Raw genomic sequence first — 21,022 nt, forward strand, 5'->3', positions numbered from 1 at the left:
CAGACCCCACAATTTTTATGAACCGCCGTTCTGCCAAATCAAGCACACCCATTCCTGATCCTCGATACATCTTCTATCATTATATGTAATCAGTTTTTAAAAATAGTCAACCATATAGGAGCCTATTCGTGACCACACACACACACACACACACACGCACACACACGCACACGCGCGCGCGCACACACATACACACAGAGAGACGTTCAGCTTTATATATATATATATATCGCATATTTATTTCTACAAACATTATTGATTATGAATGTGTATACATGTTTCAATCGTACATCTCATTAGATAGAAAAAAATATTAACTTTCGCAAGTTAATATTTTTCGGTGTGATGAAATAGACTCTGAACATAGGTACTATTTGAACATGTATGCACATATGTAGCCAATAATGCTTGTATACTATGAACATGATCTGTTTTTTTCATCGAGCACTCATTGATAAACACGGGGGTTTCAGTGGATTTACATCTAGATAACTAAACTATACAACCATTTTATATATATATATATATATATATATATATATGGGGGTGTTGTGTGTGTGTGGGGGGGGACTAGGTTCAGAACCGTAATCACAGAGTCAACAGTGAATGCTAACTCGGTTTTAACGATATTTAAACGTAACTCTGCGCACATTCCTTCCATCAACAAAGGGCATTCCCATTTTTTTGTATTTTACTTCAGTAAGTTTGAAGAGATCAAGGAGCTCCTTCCTGGAGCTAACACTTGATTCCGTTAGGATTTAAATTTATATCCGAGGGCTCTTTTAAGAATAGATACTGTTCCCTTTATGGCTGCTATCTGTATTTCATTACAGCTTGGTCTTCCAGGGATCGCTTCTGTGTGTTCGCGTGCGTGTTTAAGGTACATACACGAAGCTGTGCAAGTCTTTATTATATTAATGGGAAGTGAAACCAGGGGAGAGAAAGAGACGGAGGAAAAAGAAGAAATGGAAAAATGGATAGCGAATGAAGCTTATTTAAAAATACGTAATTAGCGAAATAAAAAAGTGTAAGATGAAAGCAAAATTATTAACGAAACGATATATATATATATATATATATATATATATATATATATATATATATATGATTGCAACGTCTTGTCAGACGAGTGTCACTCCCTCAGACATTTAAAATCCATGTGCCCAAATACCTGAGGGAGTATCTATACAAAGATGATGTTACAGAATCTTAGCTTTGTACGACAGCTAAGTCTCTCTCTCGGTTCAAAATGTTGAGATCCAGCAACAAGCAAGAGCAAGATAGCCAGCAACAAATTAAACTGCAGACCAGCTTAATGCGGGTACTGGTCTTCCGCTTTATGGTTTTTTAAATCAGAGATTTGCTTCTCCTAGAAAGGTTGCCTTCACCACGGCTTACGGGATCCCTCTCCACCCCAATACACGTATACACACACACACACACACACACACACACACACACACACACACACACACACACACACAAATATACACGGTGCTAGTTGGCCGTTGACTCAGAAAAAGAGTTCATTCGCCCTTTGGAAGGTCTTGTTTTTGTGATGAGGGCGGCTAGTCTCCCTGATATATATATATATATATATATATATATATATATATATATATACACACACACACACACACACACACACACACACACACATATATATATATATATATATATATATATATATATATATATTCCTTTCGGGAATCATCAGTACAGGGTGTCACGATTAACAGTAGTCGGTAGATTTGAACCCGGCAACAGAAGCCATCCTGACATCAATGCCAAAGACCTAAGCCATTCGGCTGCGGTTAATCGCGAGAAATACTGTTTAAATTTAAACATTTATTCTTTTAAATATTTTTAACGTCTGTCAGAATGAGCTAATCATTATATGAAGATTTGCGCATAAGAGCTAAGGTGACCGACTTTTATTTTAACTGAAAGTGCTCAGCGATAAGAAACGAGTCTCTTAAAGGGGCTGACATAATATGGCACACACACACACACACACACACACACACACACACACACACACACACACACACACACACACACACACACACACACACACATATATATATATATATAAGAGCAAGTAGTTTATAAAACATGTTAAAAAACACTTTGAAAAAGAGTTAAAAACATATTTAATTTTAAAAAGGAAACACTAAATAAGTGGATAGTCCTTAATCCGCGGAGTTTCGAAGAAATACTTTCCTTTCCGTCAGAGGGTAGGATTTACCAAAATGCGGGATTGAAATTTGCTTGCAAAAGTATTTGATGAAACTACAAGTAAATCATAGATCTTATTTGATAAGAAAAAGTTAAGCAGATCAAATAGGGCGAAGAAAAAAGTGAGTTCACGTGAATGGATAGTCAGGTGAGTTCAAAAATGCAGAATCCAAGAAAGTTGGTTAAATTTCTATTCCATTATGCAGTATGATAAAGTCGTATTTCCACCTGTTTGTTTGTTCGCAATTTGGTCAATATGTACAAAAAGCATACTGCTCCACGAATTAATTTTCATCCTGGATGTTTACACACTTTCATTCCAGCATGATTTATATAATTATATATCTATAAAAACAGAGATGTGTGTGCCACAGACGGTTTCTGATTAGCTAATCCAATAATCACATCTCTTAAAAAACTATGGTTCCTACGTTCTTAACTTTACCATAAAATATTATGCCCTTATTTATTGTCCATCTTGGCAGGGTCTATTTTTTCCCTAACTTGCCATTTACAAATTACAAAATTACGAAACTTACACCAGCCATCACAATCCAACCTCCGACACCACGTCCGCCATTACAACCAGCCGCGCACACGTACACACAACACGAAAACAAACGCTGTCCTCCAAAGGACAGACTATTAGTACTGCTACTATTCCCAGCACACGCGCACACACACACACACACACACACACACACACACACACACACACACACACACACACACACACGTTCACTATCGTCCTAGACACACAGTATACCATTAACTTTTTAAAAGATAACATGTTTTATTTATTTTTTTATTTAGTAAAGGTAAGAGAGTAATTCGGGCATGCATACTAAACTGTTAACCGTTAGTTCGCGTATTCGATCCTGATCGATTCTACTTTTTTTTAAAATTCTATTTGTTTATTAAATCCTATCCGAAGCGGGGAGGGGCTATACCCTTTCCTTCCATCTCCCTCCAAGGGTGGGTTCCTAACGGAAGGGCGTCCGATTCTCCACCCACCTACGGGCAAGCAGGGGGAGCTGGCCACCATCCCCCCACCAAAAGGGGAAGCCTGGCATTTTCTCCCCCGAAAGGGGGGAGCTTGGCAGTTTCTCCCCCCAAAGGAGGGAGCTGGTGTCCCCCCAAGGGTGGGGGGGCGAAGAGGCCAGGAGGAGGTGACTTTTTTCCTTGGGGGGGGGGGGGTTATCTCTCCCTGAAGGGGGGGGGGCGGCATCAAGCATGTAAATCCAGAGGGGTGACTTTTTTTGTTACCCCTCGGAGTGGGAAGGGCGCCGATCACCCAGGCAACGTCGAGTAACCCCTGCTAGTATATATATATATATATATATATATATATATATATATATATATATATACTAGTTATTCAATGGAAATCTTCATTCAAATAGTATCCTAATTTGCATATTACATTCATTGCTTCATGTTATTACTTTTCAGTTGCAATAAAATTAATTATTCTGTTTAGAAATATTATTTAAAGCTGATTAATTTAATTAATTTTTTATTTAATTTATTTTTTTATTTAATTTATTTTTTATTTGATTTATTTTCAATTATTATTAGCCGACAAACGAAAGTAAATTTATTTATTTAATTTATGAGAGAGTTATTTGCGGATTAATTTTCATAGACGAAAATGGATGTTTTTATGCTTCCATAAATATAATGTGACATAGTTTCAGGATTTTATAAGCAGGTAAGATATTCAGTATACCTATGACTAAACCTTGAACCCGATGATATGTTTCAACCTGGCAACATCGATTATATTTATATATATATATATATATATATATATATATATATATATATATATATATATATATATATATATATATATATGCGCGATGGGACAATTCCAATATTTTTTCCCGATTCCGATACAATTATCAATTATATACTAAATTCCAGATTCCAATACAATTACCGATTCTGATTCTGATTTTTTAAAAATAAATCTCTAAATATTTTACCATGAATTTGTTATATTTGCCCGATTACCGTCAAAACACATGTTAAATGTGCATATATTTTCTTCGGGGGGTCTTTCGCGGGGTGGGTCTAAAGATTTTAGCATTAATAGTAATTTTAAATACATAAATATTTAGTATTTTATTATTACTTGAACAAATGGAAGGTTTTCTTCATGCAAAAATCCAACAAAAAAAAAAAAAAGATAATTTAAGGAATCGGTTTTTTGGCATCGGGAAATAAGCAGAAAATTTTCCGATACCGATACATCAAAAAGTTCCGATATTCCGATCCCCGATTAATCGTCACACATATACACTAGCATTTCAGCCTGGCGTTGCCAGGGTGTTTGGAGGTGTGTGTTGAGCAAAAAATAAATAAATAAATAAAAGTGGTAGTAGTAAGGCAGGCTCGAACCCATACCATGATGACGGAAAAAATCGGAGAAAAACCCAACGTCTTTGCTGTTACGACCACCGCCTATCCGGAAGTGACGCAGGTTTAAATTAAGGATAAACAATCGAAAAGAGAGGATGACTTTCGAAAATATCAGCGAAAAAAGCGACCCCTCCCTGTAGAAAAGTGCGCAGTTGAGGGTGAAGAAATTAATATTTTAAGCCAATCTTTCGGTATTACTCGTCTGAAAGGTCGAGCTTTAAAACGATAGTAATCTTGTGAAAATTTGTCGCCTCTGTTGAAAGTTTTAGGCAGCCATGCAAACATACATACACACATTTATATATTGGTAGCTCAAATTTTCAACCCAAACCGATTAAAAAGCTAGCCCTATCTCTGGATACACTTTATGTAAAATTTCAAATGTTTAGACCAGAAATTTTCTGAGTAATTTAGTAGAGGCTGCAGAGATCAATTTTTTAAAACTTTGACCCCTATTATGACCCCTTAATATTTATTGTTTTGGGCTAAAATCAATTTATTAAGTTAGATCCATGTCCAAGGAACCTATATCTAAACTTTCAAGTGTTTAGACCCCAAATTGTCGGAGGAGTTTGGTAGAGTTCTCAAAGGTCATATCGTTGAACTTTGCCCCCTTAACAGGCAAATTTCTGGCCAAAAGCGGATTATAAAGATTTTCCCAAATCTCAGTACCCTGTATATCAAATTTCGAGTCTAGACACTAAAAATTGACAGAGTTATTGTGTAGGGAAATGTACACATACAGACAAACAGACAGACACTTTCACTTTTGTTTGTATATATATATAGTAAAAGTAAGTATTTTAGTAAAAAGAAATTTACATGGTTTCGACACTGGATATGCTAATGTTTAAGACAACTGGTCAGTAAAACCACAAGTCTTCGTCAGGCGACTTAATATAAGGTCGCTTGAGAGAGAGAGAGAGAGAGAGAGAGAGAGAGAGAGAGAGAGAGAGAGAGAGAGAGAGAGAGAGAGAGATCATTTAATGGGTAACTGGAATGTTCGCGTTTTCTTATATATATATTATAATATATATATATATATATATATATATATATATATATATATATATATACAAACACACACGAACACGCACACACACATATATGTATTTATATATATACTTTAACTCTTTCATGTATCGACATATTACGGTAATTTAAAAGATAAGTGCTTTATCAATATCAGACGTTCCTAGATTTGTAATTTAGCTACATCGAAAATTACATCTTTTATTATAGAAAAACGATGTTAATATAAAACCCCAGTGAAGAAACTGACTGGTTTCTGGCACGAGATCAACACAGTACACAAAACACATGATTCGTACTTGGAATCTGAAATTATATCAGTGTTTCGACCTAATGGATATTTTGGTCGACTATGGAATCGACTATCGAAAAATAAAATCCTCGCGGGCGAAACATAGTCATTTATGCATCATAATGCAGATCGTGTTCGAGAGTTTTGCAGTGATCAGAAAGGGAGTAGCATATCAGTTGATCTGACTCTTCTATGGTCATATATTTGTATGGACAGAGTATTGCATCAAGGGCCATATATTTGTATGGCAGAGTATTGCATCAATGGTCATATATTTGTATGAACAGAGTATTGCATCAAAGGTCATATATTTGTATGGACAGAGTATTGCATCAATGGTCATATATTTGTATGAACAGAGTATTGCATCAATGGTCATATATTTGTATGAACAGAGTATTGCATCAAAGGTCATATATTTGTATGACAGAGTATTGCATCAATGGTCATATATTTGTATGGACAGAGTATTGCATCAATGGTCATATATTTGTATGAACAGAGTATTGCATCAAAGGTCATATATTTGTATGGCAGAGTATTGCATCAGGGGTCATATATTTGCATGGAGAGAGTATTGCATCAAAGGTCATATATTTGTATGAACAGAGTATTGCATCAATGGTCATATATTTGTATGGATAGAGTATTGCATCAAAGGTCATATATTTGTATGGATAGAGTATTGCATCAAGGGTCATATATTTGTATGAACAGAGTATTGCATCAAAGGTTCATGTTTTTTCTCATTTGTTTTAAATGTTATTCACCCGAGTGTCATGAAATAAGTCCGCAAAAATAGTTCCCATCTATACTATTCTTGCTTCACGGCCGGCTAAGACTTGGATCTCTTGCAGTAATCAGAGTAACAACATGCAACACCAGCTATTCTCAAATGCCTACCCATCTGTGTTTTGACCGACTCAAAGTTGCTTAACGAGAGCTGGTGTAAAAACGTGATTAGTGGAAAGTATGAATCGGCGAGCTATGTGTGAAGAAAACAACTTGTGTTCAGTTAAACGTATACAATTAATTGTTTGCAATAGATGGTGAGCTTCTGTATTTAATTAAAAAAAAAAGAACGCCCGAATGGAAATAATTCTTCAGTCTAATTTTCTGTACGAATAAATGTTTGTAATTATGAATATGTTCGACCCCCCCAAAAAAAACAAACAAAATACAAAAAAACAAAAAAAAAAACAAAAAACAAATAATTATACAGGGTGGTCGCTAGAAAAGCGGGAAATTTGAGCTCGTAAATTTTATTTTGTTAAAATTTTATTGCGTCTGATTTATTTGCTTCTTCAATCTTGATTCTCAAAATTATGGATGGCGACAGACTTTTAAAGGCATAGGATTATTCTTTTCAAAAATGAAAATCCGATTTGGGGACAGACAAAATATCTAGTTGTGTTATCAATTTTTTGTACCGATTACAAAGCATCACTTTGATAATATTGTAACAACTTTGAAACCAGAATGTCTTGAAGCAGTTGTTACTTGTCAAAAAGGAACGGGCTAACCCCTCCCCCGAAAAACAATTCCTCGCTTTTGTAAAAACATATTACCGTTTGACAAATTTCCCTTTTTTATAGTGACCATCCGGTATATAAAAAAAGAATAGCCGAATACAGAAATGCAGTGGTCGAACGTTTCTAATCCTAGGCAAATAAATCGCTAAAACTTTTTTCTCAATCTATGGCCACCCCCACCCTCACCTTGTAAAACATACGCATCAAACACTCGTCTAGCGACAACCACGTTCGCCAACTCCCCCAACTCAATCTGCGCCTTAATCTAAACATACATCCCATGAACAAAGATTCTTTCCTAAAACTGCCCACCAGTGGAACTCCGTTGACCTGTTTTTCAGTTGTGACATAGTATTTTTCAAGTCCAGTACAAACAAGTTTTTCTAGAGCCGTCTTTTTACATAATCAAATCCAACCTAATTTCCACCGTTACCAAACATCACTGATTCCTCACCGACCATCTAACAACCATTAACCCTTATTCTCGAGTGGCTTCTGTGTCTTGATAAGCGATAACCCCCAGTAAAAAAAAAAGGATTTTGCTCATTTACATAGGTGATCTTTTAGACAACACATTTCAGGTGAAAACATTATTACGTACTTACGTATCATGGTGAAATTAATATTAATTCCAAAACTTACGAAAAATAATCCAGTATAAAAATATTTTTTTTATTACATTTTCACCCCAAACAAGGCACAATGCACTTTGATGTCGGGGACTACTATCTGTGACACAGTTTGCAGGGATACTATGTAGGGAGTTGAACAGTAAAATGTCTGTTTCCATTACACTTGAACTTCTGCATGTCAGTACAATTAGGGAAACAGAGTCCCGGAAGAAAAATCCAAAGTCTAGCAGTCCGAAGGAAGAAACTATTAGAGCAGAAGGTTTTCTGGCATCTATGGATCTCTACCGTGTAGGGTGGGATTTTGTTACTTGTCGGGTTTGTAGGGGGTATTTATATCGAGGGGAGTACAAGGACTTCTAGTTCGTCGCAGAACCTACCATTAAAATACTTGTAAAACAGGCAGTGGGATACAACATTTAATCGATGGGTCAGAAGTTGAAGTCTAGTTGATAACATTTATCAAATTATTGAGTTTTCTCGTATTTTTTAATGTGAAGATTTGTGCGATCATTTTGATGTGACAAAAAAGGGAGATAACCATTGATTTAAATTGACTTAATTGGCCATCTTTATATGGGAACGTCTTGTGACATTTTTTAATTCAAAATATTTGTTAGAAATCATCTACTGAATCATTTCTTTTTTTGTAAATAATTGGAATTTATAATAATTTCGCCATGGCACGTAAGTACGTAATAATGTTTCCACCTGAAATGCGTTGGTTAAAAAGATCACCAATATAAACAAGCACGATAGGTACTTACCTGTTATAGCCGATATTTAGAAATTTCAAATGCGGCATGCCATAGAGGGTCCTTGCTGTCAGCTCTGTAATTTGATTGTGTTGGATGCTGAGCCACGTGAGCTGCGAGTGATGATTGGATGTCGCCATATTGAATGCTCCATCCTGTAGTTCAGTGATGCTATTGTTGGCCAAGTTCAATTCTCGGAGACGACCCAATCCTAAAAACGCATCTTTCGGGATTCTCTCCAGCTGGTTTACTGAAAGATCGAGTTTCATGAGGGAATTCATGGATTGAAAAACGTCAACCGGGATTTCTCTCAAACGATTTCGCGACATGTTCAGTTCTTCGGTTTGGGTTAGTTTATAGAAGGGTTTCGTGTCGAGGCTGCCGATCAAGTTGTCGGCGAGGTTAAGACGGAGCAGTTTCTGCTGGCGGTCGAAACAATTGTTGGGTAACATCGAGATCTTGTTGCTGCTTAGGTCGATTTTCTGGACGTGCGGTAGGTTGTGGAAGAATCTTTGGTCAACTCTAGCGATTAAATTATGGGATAAGTCGAGCTCCACCAAGAAATTGCGCTGAGGGATCAGATTGCTCGGAATGCTTGTAACAAGGTTATTTTTAGCAGACAATAAATTCAGGTTTTTTAAATTACGAAACCATTCTGGACGCAAAACTCGAAACTGGTTTTCGTCTAGAAGAATCGTGTGAAGCAGAGGGTTATGCTCGAAAATATTCGCAGGCATATCGGTGAGAATATTCTTGGACAGATCCAACACCTCCAGAGAACGCAGCGGCTCAAACAGTCTTTCGTAAAGGATATTCAACCTGTTCTTATCCAAATACACATGCCTCAGCTTCCTGTTCTCGCGGAAGAAACTTTCGTGTAGATGCGCCAGTCTATTATCGGAGAAGCGGATCTCTTGTAGTTTGTGAAGCCCCGAGAGCGCAGCGGCTGACAAGTACTCAATATTGTTCTTCCTCAAATTCAGGTCACTCAACTCGTGCAGGTCTTGGAAGATGTGGGGACTGATGTATTGAAGGCGGTTTCCGACGAGAGCGACCTCCTGGAGTTGTGGCGACTTTTTGAAGGCGATTGTATCGATCCCTGTCAGATAGGGTGGGTTGTCTCCCTTGTTTGCGAGGAATTGCTGATAAGTATACTCTTGGCCTCGCGCCAATGCGGCCATTTCGGGTGGATGTTGATAAGCTGTATCATGTTCTTGTCGCTTAGACTCCCCATAGACAGACAGACGGATGGCATCTGAAAAGATAGATTAATTAAGGTAATTTAATTTATTTTTTGCATATCACTATTTATGCATTAATACATACATAACTATCAATATATGTATATACATCTACGTTATGTTTCTAACTACTGCTAAGGACCCTACGAAATTACGCGTTTCTTTTAATATCTGTCAATGTTGTCCCATTCATCATGATGATTTTTTTGTGACAAAAATAAAAACAAAACAAACAAACAAACAAACAAAAAAAAAAAACAAAGAAAATTTAGTGGGACGATTATGTGTCCAACATAACATATCCTCGAGAAAACCAGCGTCACCAGTTTTGAGGCCTTGATCATGAAACACCGACTGGTATGGCCATGTGGCTCGCATGGAGGACACTAGACTACCGAAACAAGTGCTTTTCAGGCAACTAAATACAGAAATCGACACCGAAGACGCCCGATTCAAAGACCAGCTGAAGAAATCTCTAGGTGAGACTAATATAGATCCAAACACATTTGAAGCCTCATCGAACAACAGACATAATGGAGGAACAGAGTCAAAGTAGGTACGAGCCAATTCGAAAAAAATAGAAGAGCCAATCTAATAACAAAACTGCAACAAAGGGCCCTTAGATCCAATCAACCACAACCCCACCTCACAATACAATGTGATCAATGCCCCCGACTATTCAGTCCAAATTGTTTTTTCTTCCAGCCACAAAAGGTCTCACCATCCCGATAATGACTTAAATTCATAAAGCTTTCTCTTCTGCTTCTTTTCTGTATTGGACTTGGTATGCTATGATATTCAGACACGAATACATGCTGCCGATGATATATATATATATATATATATATATATATATATATATATATATATATATGTTTTTACATAAGCATTGATATGTCGCCATACATCCATGAGCATGTTTCAGTCAGTTACTTGTAACTAGAGACCTCTTCGGGCGGTACAGTTTATACGAAAGCTAAGTCTTTGCAGACTTAACTTTCGTATAAGCCATACTGCTTGAAAAGGTCTCTTAGCTTTCGCATAAGCTGTACCGCCCGAAGACATATCAATGTTTATGTAAAAACAAATAGAAAGTATATATATATATATATATATATATATATATATATATATATATATATATATATATATATATTTCGTTAATTAATATTCAAAAAACAGACGATGTATTTTATTCACACTTATGACATTGAATTCATATTTTTTATGAAGTACGTCTTACACGTGTTTTGTTGAGTAGCGATAGTTCACCAAACAACTGATCAGAGACAAAAGTATATTCATCAGAAAACAGTTGGAAAGTTTTTTTCCTTGGAATAAAAAAGGATTTGTTAAAAAAATTTTTATAAAAGAATATGGAGATACTTAAAGTTCGCAGAAACATGAGAATAAAAACACTTATTGGAGTGGGCGTCATGTTTTAAAAGTTGATACAAGTAGTCCTACCCCCTACTCTACTATTTTCACTTAGTTCGTGTGACAACCCCACTCTCCAAAGTTAGGAATTATTGATAAGGTAAGTCATTTTTGTTATTATCTTTTTAGCCATGGATCCTCAACAGTTAAGCAATAGGCGGCTATATTTTGTGTCGTAAAGAATAAAGTTTTGAAATAAAACAAAAACGATTTCAGGTCGGTAAATAATTCAATTCTATTGTGTTTTGTAGGAGTTATTTGTTGCTGGGTATTTGGTTACGATTGCCCGACTATAAATTCTTCTGCAATATTTTCATCAATTCTTTGCATTCTTATAGTCTAGTACGAGTTATCCATTATTTCGACCCCCCCCCCCCAAAAAAAAAACCCCAAGAAACTGTTGGAATATTATCAGTAAGCTTATGACAACAAAATGTTCTTTTTCATTATTTTGACTTTCGGTTAAGGAGAATATTACTTTTACGATTGATTTTTTCCCCAAGTACTCTAAGCACTGCGCCACGGGTTCTTGCACATTGAAGGTTCAATTCTCAGTGTGGGCGACCGAAAAATACAATCGCGAATTACTTAGGACCGCTATCAAGTAATGGCTGATAGAACGAGAACATGCTATCTATGTGAAGTAAATAACGGGTTCTGTTCGAAATTAAATCCAGATTCCCGAGTTTAACAGAAACATTTCCGAATTCGATAAGTAACACCTGAAAAAGATCAGAGGTTACATCGACCGAATCTTCGTGAAAAGTAGTCCGAAAAATCCAAATAATGCGAACAACCAATTCGGACACGTGGTTGTTGGTTGGTTGTTTTTGTTTTACGGCATATCAACCCTTTTCAGGTTATTTAATGCCGAATCCAGTGGTTTTGAAGAAAATTTTTTTTTTTCAAATCGATTTCTATTTAACCCATAGTTGGAACCCTTACAGGTACTACCACTCCGGATCAGAGTGGACCTGGGAGCAATAACAATTAAGGGGTGGCTCCACACTCCCCAAAGTCCGCAAGCTGGGGCCTCATCATCGGTCGTATCCAGGACCATTCGCAAACGTGTGTCACCATTAATATATATATATATATATATATATATATATATATATACAAACGATCAGGGGTTTCCATCGTTGCCCGGTTGTAAAATACGCTTAAATATGATATTTTAACGTTAAGCAAAGACTGATATTTTTACACAATATGACTGGATTGTCGAATGGAGTGGGAATTTTATTAAACACAAGTGTTTCCATGACAACAATGTTTTTGATTGACAAGATGCAAGGAAGGGCGGTCGAAAGGACCGCAGAGTTTTAACTATCTATCTATCTATCTATCTATCTATCTATCTATCTATCTATCTATCTATCTATCTATCAATTAATATATATATATTGTCGTTTTTCGTCGCATATATACATAAACGACTATATTTTCGCACCAATCTAATACCTCATGTCTGTTTGTTTGAGAAATTCTATTTATGGCCAACGATATCATATATTTCTCTCTCTCTCTCTCTCTCGCTCTCTCTCTCGCTCTCTCTCTCTCTTTCTCTCCCCCTCTCTTTCTACACACCGGAACATTAAAATCCCACTTCATTTTTATTATTCATATTTCCTTGCTTCGATATAAGGGCTGTTAAACATACAATATTCGACAAAACCGCCACGCACGCTTTCCTCATGCAAGGACAATAGCTACAAAATGTGTATAAAACTTTCCGAGTGTGTTTGTGACCTACTGAGGAATTCCGTGGGGCTATGGATGCTTATGCCCAGCCATCGTTCATCATTGGCAAAAGTGCATTGAGAATGATGGTAGCTATGTAGAAAAATAAATTCTAGAGCACAGACATTCGCGCATTTTAATGGTACCACTTTCGTTTTCGTAGCTCTTCAACGTTTTGAGTAAAAAACCACCACGCGCCCTTCTCGGGCCGGGGGTGACAAAAGGAAAAGCAGAAAATATGATGTATTTTTTTAGCCCAATTATTTCAGTATTCTAATTATTGTTTCGTTTGTATATATTGATACATAATGTTTCCTTATTTATTATCATTTATTATTTATTAGTGTTGAAATCAACACCAGGAACCGAAGAATTCAAAAACTTTTTGAGTTATCGGAAACATTTCAGCCATATTTTCGATGCCAACCTTTTTTTTTTTTAATTTTAAATTGCTGGTATTAAAGAAAAAAATGATAAATATTTATTGATTATAAATCTACCATCTAAACAAAAATCTATGTATCACGTTTATGTTTGCGAAGGTATAGATGCATATTATATAAGTTTTTTTTACAATAATCTTCCACTTCCCGAAAAATGTTCTATAACATTTTAGAGATTTTTAAAGGAATCGGGATCGGTAATCGTATCGGAATCGGGAATTTAGGACAGAATCGAGAATAAAAACGGAACCGGGAAAAATATTGGAATTGTCCCATCAATATATATATATATAGATGTTATTTATTTATTTATTTATTTATTTTTTTTTTTTGCGATATGTTTTAAATGAATTCAATTATTTACGAAAGTGCATTTTTACCCAAATGCAAGTTGGGCACAATTTTTTCTTTAATCAATTTGGTACCTCCCCACATAGGGAGCAGCATATATATTGTTTTTAAAATATAATCATCCACTGACACGTGTTTCGTCGTCTAGGACTCAACAGAGTGGCTGAATCTAGCGAGATTCATATATATATATATATATATATATATATATATATATATATATATATATATATATATATAAGTAAGGTTGTGTTCTGCTTGATATAAGCATTGTTTAAATTTTAAAATAAAATACGTATGTTATATGCTGATATTTATATAATTACAACAAAAGGTTTCGTAAAAAAAAACAAGCACTTATTTGCTTAAACTGAATAATTCGACGTCTTCTTCAGAATTTGTTCTGTCTTTTTTTTTTTTTTTTGCTTTTCCGTGCTGTGATGTTAAAACGAAAAGAATTTAATGGTAAAAATCACCTTAATTTTTCTTCAACGGTGATATATATATATATATATATATATATATATATATATATATATATATATATATATATATATAACTACTTAATTTACTCACATAAAATTAATATACGAAAGTATAGATTTATGCGTAAACTTTAAGTATTTACTTCAAAAGTGCTCAATACGTAGGTAGAGCTAGTTAGTAATTTATAAAATATATATAGCGATTAAGCTACACTGAATATTCGGCGTTTCATCCACTCTAGGACTCCTCAGGCTTATGCGCGAATTCTGTGGTTGTTTATCGTTTTTAATTCGCGCATAAGCCTGAGGAGTCCTAGAGTGGATGAAACGCCGAATATTCAGTATAGCTTAATCGCCATATATATTTATAAATTACTATATATATATATATATATATATATATATATATATATATATATATATATATATATATATATATATATATATATTACACACGCACAAAGACAAACACACACATATATATATATATATACGTATACTCTATTTACTTTTACATAAGCAGTAATATGTTGCTACATAGTCATGAACATGTTTCTGTTAGAATTTCATATATATATATATATATATATATATATATATATATATATATATATATATATATATAATACTCGCCACGTGTATAAGAATTAAGTCTCCACCTGCATAACCCGGTCGATAGAAAACGCTACCCGTCTAATTGCCAGTAGCAATTGATTCCATATTAGGCCGAGCAAAAGTCCGTTTGTACTAAATGTTCCACTTTAACTCGACAGCCATTAGACGGTCATTTGTGTGTATGGGCGGGAAAAACGCCGCAAAAAAAAAAAAAAAAAAAAAAAAAAAAGATAAAAAATACTCAATGCCACGACCGGAGGAATGTGGGTGTATGCAGTGGGGTGGAGATGGCGGCCTATGACTCGAGTCTCGCCTAAATTGGGCGAAGCAGGTGTTTTTCGTAATACTTGTATTGGATTAAGTAGATGGGTGGGTGAGAAAAAGGAAATTAAAACTATTAATTAACTTGACAAGAGTAGCATACACGCAATAGATATTCTTATTTCACATTCAGACTTTATTATTTAATAGTAGCAGGGTGCACATGACCTTACCTGGTCGTAAAATACGCTTAAATATATTTTAATTCATGCAGATTTTGTATTTCTTTTTAACGAACCAATTCTCTATTGAATATTATATTTCTAGTTCTGATATTAAAATAAAAAAAAAATAAAAAAATGACTTGTTGCTATCAACTAGAATTGAAACCAAAACGTTTAAAGCGCTAGCCGTGTTCCCTACCGTTTAAGCTATCGATAGTTAGATACGACAGTTTTAAAATTAAAGTACCTCAAACTATGTAAGAATTTGCGCATGCGCAAGAGTAATAGAAACATGTCAGCAAGTGTAAATGAATATTTTCCATTTCAACTTGCCGTTATATTTCTGTATGCATTATTCATCCATCGAAACAAATATTTTACTCGATATAAACCATCCTTGTTGCATGATTACTATTTCTTAACAATTTTAGTGTTATGTGACCAGTAATTTTAGAGTTTATCGGTTAAATAGTTTCACGTAGACACACATCTACTCTTTTATTTATATAGATTACTAGCATTTCAGCCCGGCATTTCCCGGGTGTTTTGGAGGTGTATGTTGAGCAAAAAAAAAAAAACAAAAAAAAAAACCCCCAGAAAAAACAACGGTCAATTTTTTTAAAACTTTGACCCCTATTATGACTCCTTTACATTTATTGTTTTTGACTCAAATCAAGTTATTAAGTTAGATCCATGTCCAAGAAACCTATATCCAAAATTTCAAGTGTTTAGACACAAAATTGGAGGTGGAGTTTGGTAGAGTTCTCAAAGGTCAAATCGTTGAATTTGGAACCCTTAACAGTCAAATTTCTGGCCGAAAACCGATCACATAGATTTTCCCAAATCTCAGTACCCTGTCTATCAAATTTCGAGACTGAAAATTGACAGAGATATTGTGTAGGGAAATGTACACAGACAGACAGACAGACTGACATACAGACAAAGATGTTCACTTTTATAGATATAAAGATTTGTTCTTTTTTATGTTGTATGTCTTAAATGTGTTTTGTTGAATAGCAAAAGGTAACTATACAACTATGCAGAGACAAACGTATGTTCCTCAATAACAAGATATTGATCCCCTTCGTTTGAATTTGAAACTGACGGTATCGATGTTTTTCTGATGTTCTGTAACACACACACGCGTGCCCCCCATATATATATATATATATATATATATATATATATATATACTGATATTTTTTAGATATAATGATCCACTGACACATGTTTCGTCTACGACTCATCATATTGTCAGTGGATAATTATATTACCCCCCCCCAAATAAGATGTATATGCTGCTCCCCATTTGGAGGTACCAAATTGGTCAAAGGGAAAATTATTACCAACTCGCATTTAGGTAAAAATGCACTTTCGAATAAATGATTGAATTCATTCAAAACGTATCGCAAAAACAAAAACAAATAAAATAACACACACACACACACACACACATATATATATATTAGTGAAAATATTGGCGCTTTTTAGATATCGTCTCGTTTTTTACTTCAGAAATGTTAGAAAGCTAAAAACGATATTACATTGCTTTAAAAACTATTTACACTGAAGAAATATATCTGCAAATGACACGATACACCCGTTTGAACAGGAGATCATTCGATCTGTAGTTGAATGATCTACCACTGAGCTATATCTCCAGATTTTAATAAATCTTTTTGTTTTTTTTTTTAAGAAGAAATAATTTGTTGCAAGTTCCTTATCACACTTGCCGGTGTATCGTCAAATATTCCCTGTAAAATTATTCTTTTCGTCTATAAGAGAGAAAAGCTATTTTTAAGATCAGATATTTTTGATTTTCGATACTTATCGGATGAATTTCTGTACAAAACATATCTAAGACAACTGCCGGACATATAGATTAACTTTGTGTGAGATTTGCAAAAGATAAGCTCAATCGTTTCGGACCCTATGAGGAAGGAACTCACACACACAAACACAAAGTGACTTTTATATAATAGATAGATAGATAGATAGATAGATTGATAGATAGATATAGGTCTCTCTATCTGTTTTATTTTATATATATATATATATATATATATATATATATATATATATATATATACTAGTCTAGTTTAAGAATGTATTCGTAGGATTCAAATAAGGGAATATCCACCGGATTTTTATATAATAGTGCTCAATAATTAATAAAGCTATTTATGCATATTAATATTTATTCATGCAGACACGTAAACGTTTCGCTGCACTGGCATGAAAATGTTCTGATTTGTAATTAATTATAACTAAGATCTCTTCAGGCGAAATTTCTCTTTTTATTTAGATGTTTCCCATCGGACATCGGAAAATAAATAAAAAATATTCAAAATCGCATAGTATTCGTAGCTTAAATAAGATCTTTGCGGTATGGCTAACCCACGCTGGCTTCTACAGGGAATGGTGCACCTTCTTCAAGTGATGTTGCCCCAAGTAACAGCACGAAGCTGGATCCTCCACCCGACTAGATTAATTCTTGTCCTGGAATCTGGCAAGACCAAGAGACTACAAGAAAGATATATCTATATATATCTATAAAAGTGAAATTGTATCTGTGTGTGTGTCTGTATGTGTACATTTCCCTACCAAATTATTCTGCCAATTTTCAGTCTACAGACTTGAGATTTGGCATAAGGGAAAATCTTTTTAATCGGTATTCGGCCAGAAATTTGGCTGTCAAGGGGTAAAAGTTGAAAGAGTTGACCTTTGCAGACTCCACCCAACTCCTCCGCCAATTTTGATTCAAAACACTGTAAATTTTGATGTAGGTTACCTGGACATAAATCAAACTTTTTAATATATATATATATATATATATATATATATATATATATATATATATATATATATAGAGAGAGAGAGAGAGAGAGAGAGAGAGTGAGAGAGAGAGATTAAATGACAAAAAGTTATATTCCAAAATTCATGATGTTGACCATCTTATAATTTATTTCTTTAATTCAGTTGATTTATACAATTCTTGACAGTGTCTGTTTCGTCTATATTTGAAATTCCAAGATATTGTTCATCTTACCCTTTATTTCTTTAGGCATGTTAAAAATCAAGTATGACATAAATATAAGACACAAATGAAACTCGTCTTCCGAATTCTTTTTCGGATTTATGTAATCACGCCAATATTCTTTTTATTTCCTTTTAAAGTTAATGAGTTCTTTTTTTCTGATGAGCAGATATTATTTACAAGTTGACATAATAGTTATATGTTTGTTTCTGTGGTACGAAACAGCTGCTGTAAAGGATTGAATATTTTAACACCCTGAAAGAAATATACAGTAAGATGAACAACATCTTGTAATTGTGAATATAGACTGTCTGTCATTTATTTGTAAATCATCTGCATTTATATTTAATATACAACGAGCTTCATAAATAAAAAGCTTGGCCTAAATAAAGAGTGCAATATAATTAAATAAGCATATTCACCCGATAAACACACACACACACACACACACACACACACACACACACACACACACACACACACACACACACACACACACACACACACACACATATATATATATATATATATATATATATATATATATGATGGACTCTCCCGTCGATTTCGATGTATGAGCTCAAAGTTGCTCGGAAAATCCACGCAGATGATTTGTTTTAGTGGTGAAGGCTTTGTGTAGAACCATTCACACTTTTTGGTAGTACTGCAAACCTGTGTCGGTGCAGACGACTGCCACAGGACAGAGTAAACAGTAAACCCCAGGTTTTTACACAAAGTTTCCATCTGTTAGATACGTGTATTAACGAAGACTCGGGGTGCATCTCTCCCAGTGAATTAACGCGCCCCCAGATACCAACCTGGACGATCCAGCGCGGGTATATATATATATATATATATATATATATATATATATATATATATAGCTGTCTGTGGATAATTGTATCTATCTATCTGCCTATCTATCTATCAATATATGAATGTGTGTGATGGTTGACCTCAATTGGTATATATACATTCACCAATCTTATCGTATGATACGGCTTGTCATCGATCTAAAGGAAAGAATTTTTACATGAAAAAATGCACCCGCTGACCCCAAAAGAAAAGAAATCTCTTATCCACACGTTTTCCGCAGTTATTATCCTTTACGCCCTATATTCCATCCAGCACACTATCAGCAACCTAATTATTTTATGTGTTGCTGATTCTTCTAAGCTTTACCGTCTACATGTTAAAACCCATCGACGTTAACTACGTATCTGCATATGTTACGCTGTAACAACAACAATAATAATAATAATAATAATAATAATAATAATAATAATAACAATAATAATAATTCCCGTTCCTCCCTCCCCCAAAAAGTGTGATACCAAATAGACGAGAAGGGTCAAGGAGGATGGGAAGACCGAGGAGAGAGCGGTACCCAGACCTCCGCTGAACAAAGGAAGGGAATTGGGATCTTGGGAAGGCTTAGTTCCACTCAAATTCCAGTGCAGACCAATGGCCACTGCCAGCGAGAAATAAATGTTGAGAGGCTGTTGCGATAACGCAAATTGATTTGCAAATGCTATCGAAGGAGGTGAAGAGTGCTGAACGTCTGGGGAGACTTGTTATCACCCAGCTTCCAGGGAACACCACTAGTTTTCAATGGGAGATCTTTGATAACCTGTGTGAAAGCTCCTTGTGAGCCAATGATGATGATGATGATGATGATGATGATGATGATGATGATGATGAATAAGAACAGGAACAACAACAACAACAACAATAATGAAAACGGCTGAAATATTAAGAAAAACTCTTGAATGTGGAAACTAACATACAGGAGCAACAAGTGCGGGCCTGGCAAACTGCTACAAAGGCAAAACATGAAACACAACATGGAACCAAGAACACTAAAGCAGCATATCTATAAGTTCTATAACCCAACCCTACCCACATCCCCCCATTGCTACATTACTGCCCCCCCCCAAAAAAACCTAGTAGTCGAGAGGGAAGGAGACCGATGAACTGATCAGACTTCAGCCGAATAAGTGTGAAGAGAACTAGGACCTTGGGGAGGTTTATTGCCATTCAAATCCCAGCGAAGACCAATAACTGTTGCGAACGAGAAATCAATGGCAGCAGCTGTTGCGATAATGCAAATTTTTTTTCATGGGGGATCACCACTTATCAAGGCCCGGAAGCCACTCGGGGATAAGGGTTATTGTGTGTACAATAATCAATGGGATAATATCGTAGTAATAGTTGGTATTGGAGATTTGATAAAGTGTCTTACTTAAGGGGGCGATTAATCAGGAATTTGTTTATGTTGGACTT

At 35.0% G+C, this 21,022-nt stretch overlaps 1 protein-coding gene across 1 annotated transcript in view; it reads right to left on the reverse strand.

Moving 5' to 3' along the window:
• LOC145293213 (uncharacterized) overlaps positions 1 to 21,022 on the reverse strand; it is a 226,578-nt gene that overhangs the window by 21,802 nt on the left and 183,754 nt on the right. Inside the window, exon 2 of the mRNA XM_080139746.1 lies at positions 8,915 to 10,157. Coding sequence (XP_079995872.1) covers positions 8,915 to 10,157 — 1,243 coding nt within the window. The remainder of the gene's footprint in view (positions 1 to 8,914; positions 10,158 to 21,022) is intronic.

This window comes from Euprymna scolopes, chromosome 14, assembly GCF_053919585.1.
Source record: "Euprymna scolopes isolate OS-2025 chromosome 14, ASM5391958v1, whole genome shotgun sequence".
Taxonomy (NCBI): Eukaryota; Metazoa; Mollusca; class Cephalopoda; order Sepiida; family Sepiolidae; genus Euprymna; species Euprymna scolopes.